Consider the following 14,683-nt stretch of genomic DNA (forward strand, 5'->3'; position numbering starts at 1 on the left):
TCCTCTAAAAGTCATTTTAGAGAGAGTCCCTCCATGCTCTGCCACCACAAGGGAATTCTGGTTCAGAGATGTGGGAAACTGCAATCAAGGATGCCCATATCAGACCTACATTATCTTGGAAATGAAGGAAGGCCAAGGAAGCAGCAGGAAAAAAAAATTTCTTCAAAAAGAAAGCCTTTTCTTCAAAAAGAAATCTCGGCTTGATTTCGTGAAAATCCCTGTCGAACTAAAAGATCTACAGATGCCTCCAGTTCCAAAACAGTCAAAAGATTTTCTATCACAAATTTATTAATGACTATGATGCAGTTATTTATTAACTAATAGAATATACTATAATACGAGTGAGAAAGTACGATACATTTCTGAGACATAGAGGAAGCCACATCTTAGAAGAATAACTGCTCTAGTCAAATTAACTATTTCAGATTTTAACTGTAAACACACATGACAGGAAGAAGACTTAGCACTTCGAAGTCATGTCACTTCAGATTAACAGCTAGCTTTTTAAAAAAGCAATTCAACATTTTTACAAGCAAATGTGAAGACACTATATTCAGTCTATTTCTTCATATGGGAACTAACAAGATATCCAAGAAGATATGTAAAGGGACGGGCATTTATAAGTTATCAGTCACAATTTTTTTTAAAAGAGGTTACAAAATCGTTCATAAAAACATCAACAGCCAGAATATTCAACCCAGCCAGATATAAAGGCCAAACAGAAGATGTAAATTAGGTAGCACTTACTTCAGGTGGTTTTCTACCTAGAAGCAGATAAGTGGCCATGACTTCATCGTACTTTTGGTTTACTAAAGATTCATGGATTTCTTCTCTTGAAAAGCCCATTGTGACCATAATGTCTAGAAGTAAAAAGAGTTAGATACATTAGCAGAATAAGTGCTTGGGTTTACTGACAACTTAAGAACAATGAAAACAGAAAAAAACGTTAAAGTTTTACGGGTACCTAGGATTCAACTCAACCAGCATCATCTTTGCTGTGCAAAGCCAAAAAAAACCCCTACAACCACTCTTTCATTGTTATTTTCTTCTCGAAAACTCTCAACTATGTTATTCAACGTAGTTCAACATGAAATATTATTCAACAAACAAACAACACTGGCAAATAGGAACTATGAACAGCTACAGGACCAACACAGTATCTTTCTCTGGCCACAGTGGATAAGAACTGTTGCCCTTATAACAAAATCTGTTTCCTTTTGCCTGTTGAATTTTGTAATCTTATTTGCCTTTTGCTGTGCTTGTAGATTCATGTCAGCTCAGTGAAGTCACAACAGTAGTTATAAGGAGGGCATTGTAATGAAATTTTTCATTGTAATAAAAAGGAAACATTTTACTCGTACAATGAGATTGTATCTCAAATTTGATAAGAGAATTTAGTTTGTCTTACACAATAAAATTCCCTATGTACATCAGAACCAAAATCCTTGTAAAGTCTTACCTATTCTCTTGGTGTCATTAAAATCTGGTTCAGGCTCAGTGTATGGCTTTAGTTCTTCTTCTTCATGGCCAACATTCATCCACCGATCCTTCATAATTTGCTAAGAAAAGAAATAAGCTTTAGGTCAATATGCCATTTACCATATCCGATTAAATCTGTGCTAGCTGATCTGGGGAAAAACAACTTAAAATTCATAATAATCTGAATACTGCTTTTTTCCCTTACAACTTTCCCCCTCACATTTTAGTTTCTTCTTTTATCTGTCACATCCTTTTGTTTCCATTAGTTCATTCCTTTGGACTATTTACCTTTTACAACACAACACTCCCACCCAAAATATCAGAAAAAAATACTGAGCAAACCCGCCCCCCTCCCCCCTCAGTTCCAACACACAAAAATCTTTAATTTTGTACCCTTCAGTTCCACTGTCTCTTAATCTCGTCTTGCCGAGGGCCTGACACTCAATGTCCTAAACTTGGTTAGGATCCCTAGATGTTACTAAAATACCAACTCTATCACAATAAAAAAAAATAAAAGTCTCTCAAATAGTAACAGAGGAAGTGTTTAGAAACTAAGCAATATTTCAGGAGCGTGCCAAAGCTTCCTACAGTCATTTATTTCAAGATTGTGATGCCAACTGGTCATTTTTTCCTATGGATCTTCTCACTGCGCTTGACCTAAATATGTTCACAGTTTGGCTGGAGGGAGAAATGCCTCTTAACTCTCTCTACGCTATGCAGATATTTGCTTTAAATATTTCTCTAGCATTCTTTGGAAATTTTCCTTCTGCTGTGGCCTGGATCTTTTATATTCCTGCAAGACTGATCAGCTGGAATCCCTAACCACCACCACGATTTCTCCTTAAGGACATACTCATCTTTTTTAAAACAGCTAAAAACATTTTCCCTCCTACAGCAACAGGCACATATGCCTCTTTAGGGACAGATGCTAATATTGCTCACTAGATTGACAGAAGAGTGAAACAAGTGCCAGCAAAGTCAAGTTTCCCACAAGCTCCAAATACGCCTCGCCAACACCGAATTAAGTTATTTCTCACAAAGAGAAAGAGACTCAGCTTTCCATTAATACAACCAAATTCTTTGTAGGTAGTGCTGCTGCCAAATTACAGACCCAAATAGCTGTATCCTTATAAGAACAATGCAGAACTTGGTACTTGGGCCAGTTAATGTTTTGCTGACAATAAAACTTAAAGATGTGTTCAAAGTTCTGTCACAGAATTGATGTTTTGGGTTTTTTTGGGGGGATAGAGGGAAAGGGATTGTGAACATGTATTGCCATACTGCACTTCTGGCCTACAGAGCATACGTCTATTTGACAATAGACGTTGGTTATGTATTTATAGCCTTCCAGTAACGTTATAGACTCCCCAAGAGTACTATGCAGTATCTGCAATTACAATTTTTTTAAAAATACTGTTAATTGCTTTTAAAGTTTAAGCACGATGAGGTGTTGTGATGACAGGAATCACACCACTCAAATCCTACCCCCCCCCTTTCTTGATTCTTCTTGAATTAACAGGCAAATCCAACAATTCCCACTTAGAGTTTTTCATGTCTCTTCCGTAGGTGGATCTATAGTTCAATGTAATCTGCTCTAGGTTTCCATCTGTTAAACATCTAAAATTTTGCTAGCTTCTGTCTTTAAAATACATGATCTCATAGGCGTACTGAGTTATTGCACAACTCTTAAAACAGGCTCTTACAATCAAGCATTTTGAAGTGACACAAATGATGCAATTCCAGGATCAATATTACATCTGCGTAAGTTCAGCTGGGCTTCCAGTCAGCTGATGAAAGAGCAGTCACCTTGGTCAGGGTATTTAAAGATCTGACCTAAACTGTATTTCAACCACCTGTATATTATTAATGAGGCTTCCCTCAATTTTCTGGCAAAATGTCTAATAAAAATCTGGCCTGGCTCAAGACCTGTCTATCTCAAAATTATTTATTTTATTACTCTCTGTAAGCACAAATCTGCTCTGTGGCAATTTCATATGGTGTTGCCTTGCAAAGAACTGAAGACTGGGGGGGGGAGGAGGAATTCATTGTAATTCTGATAGTTAAGAGATCCACATATTTTCTGACAATGCATTTTCCCCCATCTCTTCCTGAGAAGATTTACTGTTTTACAACAACATTCTCTTGCTTCTAAAATGTTTTCTCTGTGCTGCAACCATGAAAAAGTCTAGATGAGCCATTTTAATAAAAATTTGCCTTGTCCTTACCAGAGGAAGAGTGCTAAGCCTAACCGACATGGTGCTGATCCTGTGTCAGTCTCAGCTTTGATGCTAATGTCACTGACAAGCATCCGATTGGATGGTCTGGGAAAAAGATGCATGGGAACTGAGCGGGTGTATGGCTGTGACTGAGCAAATAATTACAAGACAAAGCACAAACAAAAGTCCTCCCCACCTAAGATGATATTGTCTTTCCACTTTGAGAAACTTCTAATAAATATATACTTTCAATCTAAAGATGTATTTTTAGAAGTGCTCAGACAGAAGAAACAGTCATTTTGTTCCAACCCACGTACCATAGCTTTCTAATTCAACAAACATGTGTTTTCAGGAACATTCATTTTGAAAAAGTTTGTGATGTCTCTCTCCCTCAGGTGAGCATACTGATCAATGCCCATTATCATTAGTATTTTGGTACTGGCACAAGACCTCCCCCGCCCGTGTCACACATAACATTTACTCGCTCTCTTTCATACAATCTGACAACTATGCTGTTCCAGCAAAGCTGCTATCCGACACCTCTTTCCAGGGACAGGAAGGAATTTTAGAAGAACCGGATAACACTACAGTATCTAGAAGGAAAGTGAAATTAGATCTGAGGAGAAACGACTGAACATCCAGAGGAAAGTTCAATAAAAGGAAAAATCTATTTTCCTAAAACTTAAAATGCGGCAGAGGAAAAAAAGCGATCTTTCACCATCTCAGAGTGACTACGATCTTATCATTATGTCCTCTGGACAATAATAAACACAACATAATTAATAAGTATCCATAAAGTAGAAGCCACCATTCACTATTCCCTTCAGCACAGATTTTATACAAGTTAAAAATATGTATAACACATCACAAAGCAGCACCAGCTTGAAATAAGCTGCCTGCAGACAGAGCTCAGTAAATACATGCTGCTTTGCACAGGTAGCATCCATGCCAGGAAGCATAAGTCATACCACTACAAATAAGAAGCTGCTTAAATGGGACCTATTCTCTGGAACACCATCCACTGCTGCACAAGTATGCACAGAAAGATGAAACAAAAGTCACTGACAATTAACTCATGCAAATACTATTTTAAAACCATTCTATTTATTTTCTGCTCTACTTCCATCTCTATGGTAAGTAGAAGCTATTTTAAAAAGTCTCTCTTTGTTAAAGAATCCACAAAATAGAACAGAGCAGCATTTAGAATGAACTCTATACAAAGTATTTGTTAAATATCAGCTCCTGAGTTATCCAGCGAGTCCATGCCAATACAGCAATCTTGAACAAAACAGCCCCTTAAAAAGCACTGAACCTTTTTTCAGACACCTTACGAGTTACGCACAGATATTCTCTGCGCCCCCTGAAGAGAAGACCTAATTTAACCAACAAAAAATCCTCCATCATAACTCAGCAGAAATTCTCAAAACAGATTTTAGCTGAGGGACACAGCAGGTATTATTATACATGTTAATTTTCCAGCCATTCAGAAACAAAGCTACCAGAAGAGGGAAAAGAAAGGACCGAACAGAAATAACTAGCAATCCTTAGCCTATCATTCAAAAAGTTCTTAGTGTTTATCTGTATTATGGCACTAAAACAAACAAAAAACCCACATAGTTTTTAATCGCAGTTATTCTTCTTCTGTCTATCCTTTTTAAGAAGTCATGCTGGAAACAGTAAGTTAAATGAAAAATGCTTATGGTACTGCCTGCTGCTGGTTTTGTTTTTCTGAAACACTCCAAGCAGAAGATATTTACGATCTTGTCCTGCTTTCCACACGTTTTCAACTAGCTCCATTATCTGACCGAAACAAATGGGAGCAGTTTGCACTTTGAAATGCTCTTAAATGATAGTCTTTAGTCAGCTGCAACTAAGGTTAGACTTGAATTCATTAACACTTTCTGTTTTCAAGTTGCACTGTATCTGGGACATTTCCTCATTATTTTTAACAAGACTTTTGGGCCCTTAAAACAGGAAGACAGTACCTATTGTGAAAAATAAATAAGTCTTAAGCAATTATTGTATTTTATTCTTTCTTAATCTGAAAACTCTTTTTTTCTAAGATAAAATTACTTACTTCCAAGTTGCCTCGTTTTATGGGATTCAGTACTAGTAGCTTCTTCAGCAGATTTTCACAGTCTGTGGACATATAGAACGGAATGCGGTACTTCCCCCTCAGTACTCGCTCCCTTAGTTCCTTTAAAACAAAGTTTTAAAAGGTAAGCCTGCCAGTGACATAGAAGATTTTATAAAGAGAGTAAAAGCTAAGCTTTCATATTGTAACTGTACCTTTAGATTCTGACCATCAAACGGCAATGATCCGCTTACTAGTGTGTACAAAATCACCCCAAGGCTCCACACATCCACTTCAGGACCATCGTATTTCTTTCCTTGGAAAAGTTCAGGAGCGGCATAAGGCGGGCTTCCACAAAAGGTGTCCAGTTTATTACCGACTGTAAATTCATTACTAAAACCAAAGTCCGCAATTTTAATGTTCATGTCTGCATCAAGTAGAAGGTTTTCTGCCTAAGAGAAAAAGAAAAGGGGAAAAGGGCGATTTATGTATCAGAATCAGATCAATATATTACAGTGCATCATTTATCAATAAATGCACAAATGTTTCTTTTTCTAAAGTGATGCACCATCTGTATCTTTCTTGCAGAACAAAAGAAACTGATCTCCCCGAACACATTGCAAAGATTGAAAATTGACTATGTTTACTCAGGAAAATATAACTGTTAAAAGCACCTAAACAGACTTGAAAGTCAGCCAGGGAATCAACTATGAAGATTCTCTTTTCTGGAAGAAATAACTTAGTTCAGCGTTAGACTGAAGTATCTAGACATCTCAGAACAGCAGTTTCAGCTCTTGACAGGTTGACACCAACTTCTGACGCCAAGGAGCGTAAATCTAATCCCAGACATCGTCTACCATTTTGGTGGGGTAAATGTTAGAAGGGATTTAAGACTTTAAAAGAAGATCTCTTCTGCTTACAAGATGAAACGCTTCAAGCTATGCACTGTATCTTAGCATTCTGTACCAAAAAATTCTCTCCCCTTTATTATTAGTGTTTGCTTTAGCAATAACACCACCAAGGTGTTTAACACTCAAGTATTACACTGTATACGAAAAAACGCATGTATTATACATCTAAGAATCTTAATGCCTGTGCAGCAATCATCATATGAACGCAATGCGTCACATATACATCGACGCAAGTACTCAGGAACCTGCAGAGCCAGTAAACAGTATTTTATACTTAGTACCACAGGTAGGTCAGAAGATTTAAAGAGCAAGGTTGGAGAAATACTAATATGTTACTGGAAAAAAATAAAGTGCATTTCTCAAAATGCAAGGATGCTGTGCAAGGAGCGTGGCAGAACTGGGCGATGTTTACTCGTCTAACTGGGTCCTGGCTCCCGATCTGTGTATCGGCAACACAGGAGCAGCACCGAGCAGTGCAGGAATCCTTCTTTTTCAACAGAAGGACAGACATTAGCCAGAGCAGAGGATTCGTCTAATTACCAAACATCAGTTTTATAGCAAACGCAGCCATTTCTCATTGGATGCTGCGCTCAGAATTGAGCCCAGAAAATTAAAAGATGTCTTAGTTCAGGACCAGAGAAGCAGCAATCAATTTGTTAGCTGCTTTGATTTAAAAAGTAAACATGATTTTGTTTGAGTTTGTTTGTTGGTTTTGTTCTATTTTTAATAATTTCACTTGCACTCAATGAATGTAACAGGAGACAATTAACTACCAGTATACCCTGCCAATAGATGCGCAACAGAATTTAGCCTTTATCAGGAGTAAAATGCAACACATTTTTTACAAACTAACTATACGGGAAAATATTTTGTTTTCCCCATTCATGACCTGCAATCTCAGCTGGTTCCAGCTGATGTGCCTGCAGACAGACTCACAGAGATATTTTCCAGATTTGACAGCCTTCTACATTACTGCACAAAGACTTCATTTTCCTTGTGGTGAAAACATTACTGTCAGTGCAGCTGCTCTGTGATTACAATAGTCCTCCTAGTTCAACAGTACTCTGCTACCCAAGTACCCCATGCTTTTAGGTTTCTTACTTCAAACAAAGGCACCAAAAAAGCCTTTTTAATATGCCACACAGAAAGACTATGCTCTTGGTTACACATTCAAAGCAAAAAGTATTAACAGCCACTGAAGAGGTAAGTTAAGTTCTGTGCATCACAGGATGAGCAAAGTTGGGAGTTGGTTATAGCCCTTTCTATGCAAGCTGTTCATAATCACAGAGAAATAAAAGGATACAGTTTAAGTACCCACAGGCCTTGCACTCCCTCCTCTTCTGACAGAGTAGGCTGGACAAATTTGCATATTTTCTTACACGTCTTCCTGGTTTAATCTGAAGTAACTTATATTTGATGGAGTTTACCCTTTCTGTTACTAAAGCCAACAAAGGCTTATCAAAAATCTTCAAAGTGGTGCTAGACCTCTGCCTTGTGGTGCTAACAAACGTCAGTTGGTCAGCACGCTGATACCATGCAGAGAGTCAACAGAAGCAGATGGGAATGCAGACACAACTTTAAAGTTGCTTGTTCCTTCCCTGCAGCTCCATAAGAGTGAGACAGAGATGGCACGTAACGTTTGGAAAGAAGAGACGAAGTGAGAACACCGCCTCAAAGCCTCATATTTAGCCCTTTTTTTCTTTGGGGAATGTATTTTTCATTGGCTAGGCTGACTGGCTCTCAATCATACCTTACACTGAACTTTTCAAATGAGTCTAGCATAATTCCACCCAAGAGAAGACAGAGAGAAAAGCAAAGAAAGCAAATTCTTTTGGAGCCTGCCAGCCTCTGTTGCGAATAGGAAGGAGATGAGTAGCAGAGTACTTGTGACAGATGGTAAAGGGGATCCCGCGCGAATGCTGCGAAGCAGTTTTGTATAGTCCTGTGAGCAATGCAGTGAGCTGTACGCGCGCTACAGAGCTAAGAAATGAATGAGGGGTGGAGGCTGTAATGGGCTTTGTGAGAAGGAGCGATGTGCAGGATGATGAATAACTGCAGGGGTTAATGCAGTAAGACTCAGTAATACAGCTGGGCTGAGCAAGCCAGTGCCAGATAAGCACGAGAAGATGGCTGGCTCCCTCCTCCCAGCCAAGTATAGGGCTGAGATAACCAGTGAAAGCAGCTGGTTCAGCCAAGCCAGTGGGTCCCTAGGTGCAGCCTTCTGGAAAGCTCAACAACAGCGGCTGCAGTAAGCTTCAGGGAGCTTGACAAAACATTCATGGGCTCCAAACCACTGTGCAAGGTGCAGAGGAATTTTTTTAAAATCACGATTTCAATAAGATCCAGCCCTTTCCTTCCTTGCATTCTGACTTCAGAGTGTTGGCCAGGCACCTCCAACATCAGATGACAATGGTCCTGGGGCAGGGAGGACTCAGCAGAAAAGGATGTATTTATCCAGCACCATATGCACACGCAGGAGCTGGCAGATCAACAGGTATTAGAGAACAGATTTGTAAGAAAGAGGTTGACAGCATGCTGCAGTGTATTATAAGAAAGTTAAGACAAAAGATACTGGTGAAAAGAACCCGTAGGAATTATTCAACCTCAGCTTTTCACAAGTATTTAGATACAGTAGTAAAAAAGAACCTACACCAGTGTTTTCTTTGTAAACATACAAAGCCACCAAAGCAAGAGCACAAGCCAGCTTTTAAGCAGGTGAAGATCTTGTGTCCAAGTCCCATGATATCTAAACTTGGCACAAAGACAACTTCAGACTGAAGGCTTAGGTTGTACCTGCAATTGATGAACTCTTTAACATGGTCTGGTATGTTTATACAGACAGATTGCTAGAAAGCATCAAAAAAAGGAAGTTCGAATAATTTCAGTTTACCTTCGATTTATTTTTCTGCCTGAATTAAACACTAGAGTATAAACCAGAAGTTCAAATGGATTAAAAACCTATCATATTTCTTATGAATCACTAAGAAAAGACCATTTTATATATCTTGCAAAATATTTTAACTGAAAATATTTTAATTAAGTAGTGCTGGCTGGTATCATTGAACTTCTGCAACTTCAGTGTGTAGATATTTGCATGGCAGCAGATATAATTCTTTGGAGAGCATCTCTTTCTTAAAGCCATAACTGGAATAAAGACAGACATGTTCTATTCTTGTCTCTCCCCTCTTCCAACAGGCAAGATGCATTACTTTTGTGCTTCAGAAAATTGAGAATAAAATACATGTGATAGTACCCTCATTCACATGTTTGAGGCATTCAGAGAGCGGTAAGGACAAAAATATAGAATGAAATTAAGTCTTTACTGTCAACAAGCAAAATGAAAAATAAGTAACAGCCTACCTTAAGATCACGATGAACTATGCATTTCTGATGACAGTACTGCACAGCAGATACAATCTGAAACATCAAGATCATCAGTGAAATATTTTATTTCAATCTCAGTATAAGTTTTCGTATATCATTTAGTAATTTTGGCTCCTGGTATGATTCAGTAGAACATAAGAAATTAATAAATAAAGCTTTCATTCTAGAAAATATTCATGTAAGTTTCATTAAAGCTCAAATACTAAAACTAAAAAAATCCCTAAAAGCAGCTAATTTTCTTATTAAAAGAAGTTTAGTTTGTACTCCTCAAAGTAATAGGAGAAACATCTATTTCAAATGCAGATCACCCAACAGCAATAACTATAAAAGGAAATTACCCCATCCCCCAACCCGATAGCCAGATGTACCATCTCAGATTTTATCTTCTGAAATATTTGCAGCATATCTCTGCAATTCATCCTTGATGGAATAGTTCATTCAATATTTTCATCTACATCTTTCACATAAGTATAACAAAAAACAAGTCTGAAACAGCAAGTTAAAAGCAGATTCTTTACTTGTTAAGTATATACCTTACTTCTGAAAAATACCAAATTTTGTTTAATTATCTAATTAAAGCTTTTCACAAAAGATTAGGATGAGAAAGTTTGTAGTAAGAATATAAAAGCCTGTTACAGAATACCCTTTGTACAAAACAGTGTGACATGACACAGCAATACACGTCATCGTATCAACATCTCCAGACAGAACATCTGTTAAATTCTGAAATATTCAGAAAAGGTTTGAAACCTCAAATGAGTCACAATAAAAAACGTGTCTCTTTGGAACATCCACTAAAAAAGAATGTAAAACAGTCTTACTATTTTTAGATAGTACGTAGGAAGCAGATATTTTTCTCTTCAGGGATTTTTTTCCACTCCAGCTTTAATAAACATTATTACAACAATGAATATTTTTTTAAAGTAAAGAAGTAGGCTCACACTCATGTCTATCTGAAAACACCATAAATAGAAACAAAAGAAAGAATGAATGTTAATTTCATACCTGCCTGAATTTTGCACGAGCCTCTTTCTCTTTCATTCTTCCATGTGCAACTAGGTAGTCAAACACTTCTCCTGATCACGACAAGAACAAAACATCAGTCCTATTGCCCAAGTTTTATTTTTGACTGTCATGCACAGTCAAATCATGCTTGAAAAAACCACTCCTCTCCCTTTTACACCCCCGCCTCCCCAGCTTCTTGAAGGGAAAGGAAATAGAAGCAATCAGGAAAAATTCCTTTCTACTGTTTGGATTTAATTTTTCAGACATGTAATAGTCAACACATATAAAAATGGAATCCTTCATACTAAGGCTTCTTCAACTTTTAAAATAAATTTACTTAAACAGTGAAACAAACTAAAAATTTACTTTAATCATGCAAAACATTCATATTGCATGTAAGACATACTGGAAAACAGGCAACTTGTTAGTACCAGGTTTGTTTTGCATATCTCTATCAGCTTCACTTAGCAGTATCTATATTCTTTCTGTTTTTTTCCTTCTTGTTCTCTTTCTAATAAAGCTGCTCAAATGCTTTTCAGATCCTCATCTTTGCACTGTCTGACTGACGGGCAGCCTTTCCTAGCTGGTCACAAGCCCTGTGCGGGATTCCCTTCCCACATTCAAACATTTCCCATTCAGATGCTGAGCAGCTTCTCAAGCAGGCACCCACTAACTATCTCACTATGATACTGCTGCTCGCCTTTCCCATGTTCCTTATTCCCGCCCCCTGGACCTGCCTCTCCAAGTGCTTCGTCACACATTTTCAAGATAAAATGAGGCACTGGTGCTTGCCTAAATGTATCAGATAAATACTGAGTCAGGTTTTTGCCAGAATCAGCACCAGATTATCTCCCAATATTCCACTGGAAACCTCAGAACGGTAAGTCCCCTCCAGCACAAACCTAATAGGTTACCTTACAGAATGCGATGCAAGCAAGAAAGTCTGCCCTGGGAGATCTGCTAGGACTGTTGTGAAGGCCAGATTGGAACAACCCATTAACCATAACATTCTTAAATTGTTCCTAAGCACGCAAGCGGTGTGGCTTTCCGTATTTCAGTTTATCCTTTAAGCAGAATTAAGAATCCACTTACCCCCGCTGGCATATTCCATTACCAAATACAATGTCTTTTCAGTTTCAATAACTTCAAATAATTTTACTGCAAGAAAAATGAATGAGAGAGAGATTGCAGCAAGGAGCAAAAGCACCACAAAATAATAAAAAAGTTATACTCATGAAGTGAGTATAATTTATGACCAGTAATAACACTAATCCATACGAGAACTTTATATCCTTTAGGTTAGCATTCTTTTGAGGGGAAAAAAGCAAAATTAATTTCTAAATCACAGTTGATAATAAAAGCATATTAATTCACAATTTTCTCAGAAGTTTATGCACACTGTACAAACAAGTTCATGCTTAGCAATTAGTGTTTAATTTGACACAGACATCTTTAAGATCATACAAACCTTTGTGTTTCACTAGAAAACTGCTCCCAGTTAGAAACCTGAGATTCCGACCAACTAAAAACCGAGTGGCTATCAGAAACATAAAGTCTGAAAGACTTCCCTCAACTTGTAACAGTAACCACTTATTTAAAGCAAACACACCCCGACCACCACCCCCAAGAAAACAAAAAAACAGCAGAAGCTGAGAACGCTGGAAAAGCAACAAACAATTCAAGGGATGAGAAGGGAGCGCCTTGCATGTAGTAACTTGTACACCTCATCCGTACCTTGTATGCAACAAGCCCTCTGGCCGATTCAGGACCATTAACTGTCTCTGGAACAAGACTGTCCAGCCCTCCTCAGCCAGAAGAATTGTCATCACAAAGTAGGGCCCTGAAGCTGTGGGGTAGGTGAAAGAACTAAAGCAGAAAGGGAAAATTACATACTTTGTAATTCTAATTTTCTGAAAATATCAGTCAGAGGGAGTCTTTCCTAGACTGAACTAATGGAGTTTTGCTACTTTCACCTAAGAAACTCATGGTTTTTGGCCTCAAGAGTAATTCCAATGGAAGAGCAACACATGGAGTTGGGGCCCTCAGTAGACCGGAGCACTCAGCATCTCCGACTTTGTGTTAAGGTTTTCCTGGACTTGGCAGTTTATCTCCTTAGAGCAAAATTCTTTTTTCAAGCAGAGTCAATAAAGGAGGTGAGACAATGAAGCACTTACCGAATGCTCACTGTCCTATTATCTCAAAAAAGTTTAAGGAACAAAAGAATAGCAGTAAAGTGCATTCAAATAAAGCCAAAGAGAGTAAAATGTAAACAGTATAATAAAAAAAAAAGTTTGCAGAAATGCAGGGCTCCTACCAATATTGGGATGATTCAGTATCTTCATTATTCGTACTTCTCGAAACAACTGTCAAGGAAGCAAGACAATTTTCTTAGAGTGGGCTTATTAGGGAAAAATTACGCAAGATATACAATTTTAGATGGCAAAAAGGAGCAGCATAAGCCACAGAAAATAGCATTAGCATAAAATATAGATAAATATAGCGCAGTGAACTCCAGAAAACGTAAACTAACATAATCTAACATCATATAAAAATAACCACTACCACCTACGTACCAAAAACAGACTAATTTTTAAGCTTTATACAAACAGACACAGGGAAGTTTTATAGCCCTTTCTGGAGATCCACACTGACCAAACCCAATGGATTATTCACACAAGTTTTTGTTCTCTCCCTGCTCCAATGTCTTTGGTGACTGGCAAGCTCAGCTAACTACCCTGAATGCATACAGAACTGTGGGTGCAAACACAAGCTGTAGTATGACAGAAGAGTCAAACACACAGATGTTAAAATGGAATGAGATACCAGGAATGCTGACATCCCCCAGCGCTGCTGCTCCACAAAGTTGGAGCGGGCGAGCTCACTTTTCTCACAACTACCAAATTTTACGCTGGTCACAAACAGCGATGTCCCCTCTCCTCCCAGCAAGGCCTGAAGGTTTACGATTGATGGAAGTCTGCTTTCTGATCCTGAACCACATAATTAAAAACAACTGGACAAACTTATAGCCTTAAGTGTATATACTTAAGACAACGGTGGACTTAACACTTATTTTTTTTAACCCAGAAACAAGAGGTCTCCACTGTTAAATTTCTGGCATTCATGGGTTTATTGATTAAATAAGAGGTGAAGCAAGACTAACCTAGGGCCTCAAAGGGAAGAAGGCAAAGGAAAGGAATCCAAAATGACTACATGGCTCTGTTATTCTATACTTGAGGCTGTCAATACTGATAAGCTTGCGCTGCTTTCCCTCACGTGAACAGCATAAGCCCATCGTCAAATCTATTTACTGTGCTGCATGCTCTTTAGTCCCATATTGGGCTGAAGTAGGATGCCGAAACGAAGGAAGAGAAGTTCACTGGCTTCAGTCTAATGCTTAGACATTTTTGAAACCTCTTAGCACTACAGTCCTCCTTATGGAGAAACTTGGCTCAACGCAGAAGCGTGTTGTTGCTGTTTTGCACGCCTGATGTCTCAGAGGACATCTCTCCCTCCATTTTCAAAATTAGTCCCATTTGTTCAGATGCTACCTTGGCTAAAGGGTACAATTATGCAATCCAGAGACTGAACACCTCCTCAGAGAGTAGCACTTTAGT

General features: G+C 38.2%; 1 protein-coding gene across 7 annotated transcripts in view; it reads right to left on the minus strand.

Moving 5' to 3' along the window:
- MARK1 (microtubule affinity regulating kinase 1) overlaps positions 1–14,683 on the minus strand; it is a 61,445-nt gene that overhangs the window by 15,247 nt on the left and 31,515 nt on the right. For 6 of the 7 annotated variants that reach the window (XM_063328257.1, XM_063328253.1, XM_063328255.1 and 3 more), the window contains exons 4-11: positions 13,384–13,432; positions 12,162–12,227; positions 11,070–11,140; positions 10,041–10,097; positions 5,985–6,221; positions 5,773–5,892; positions 1,460–1,559; positions 748–860 (exon numbers count right to left, since the gene is read on the minus strand). In XM_063328257.1, coding sequence (XP_063184327.1) covers positions 748–860; positions 1,460–1,559; positions 5,773–5,892; positions 5,985–6,221; positions 10,041–10,097; positions 11,070–11,140; positions 12,162–12,227; positions 13,384–13,432 — 813 coding nt within the window. Of the gene's footprint in view, positions 1–747; positions 861–1,459; positions 1,560–5,772; positions 5,893–5,984; positions 6,222–10,040; positions 10,098–11,069; positions 11,141–12,161; positions 12,228–12,803; positions 13,350–13,383; positions 13,433–14,683 lie in introns of those variants that run through there. The other variant, XM_063328259.1, reaches the window with a different exon arrangement.

Source organism: Chroicocephalus ridibundus, chromosome 3, assembly GCF_963924245.1.
Source record: "Chroicocephalus ridibundus chromosome 3, bChrRid1.1, whole genome shotgun sequence".
NCBI classification, from domain to species: Eukaryota; Metazoa; Chordata; class Aves; order Charadriiformes; family Laridae; genus Chroicocephalus; species Chroicocephalus ridibundus.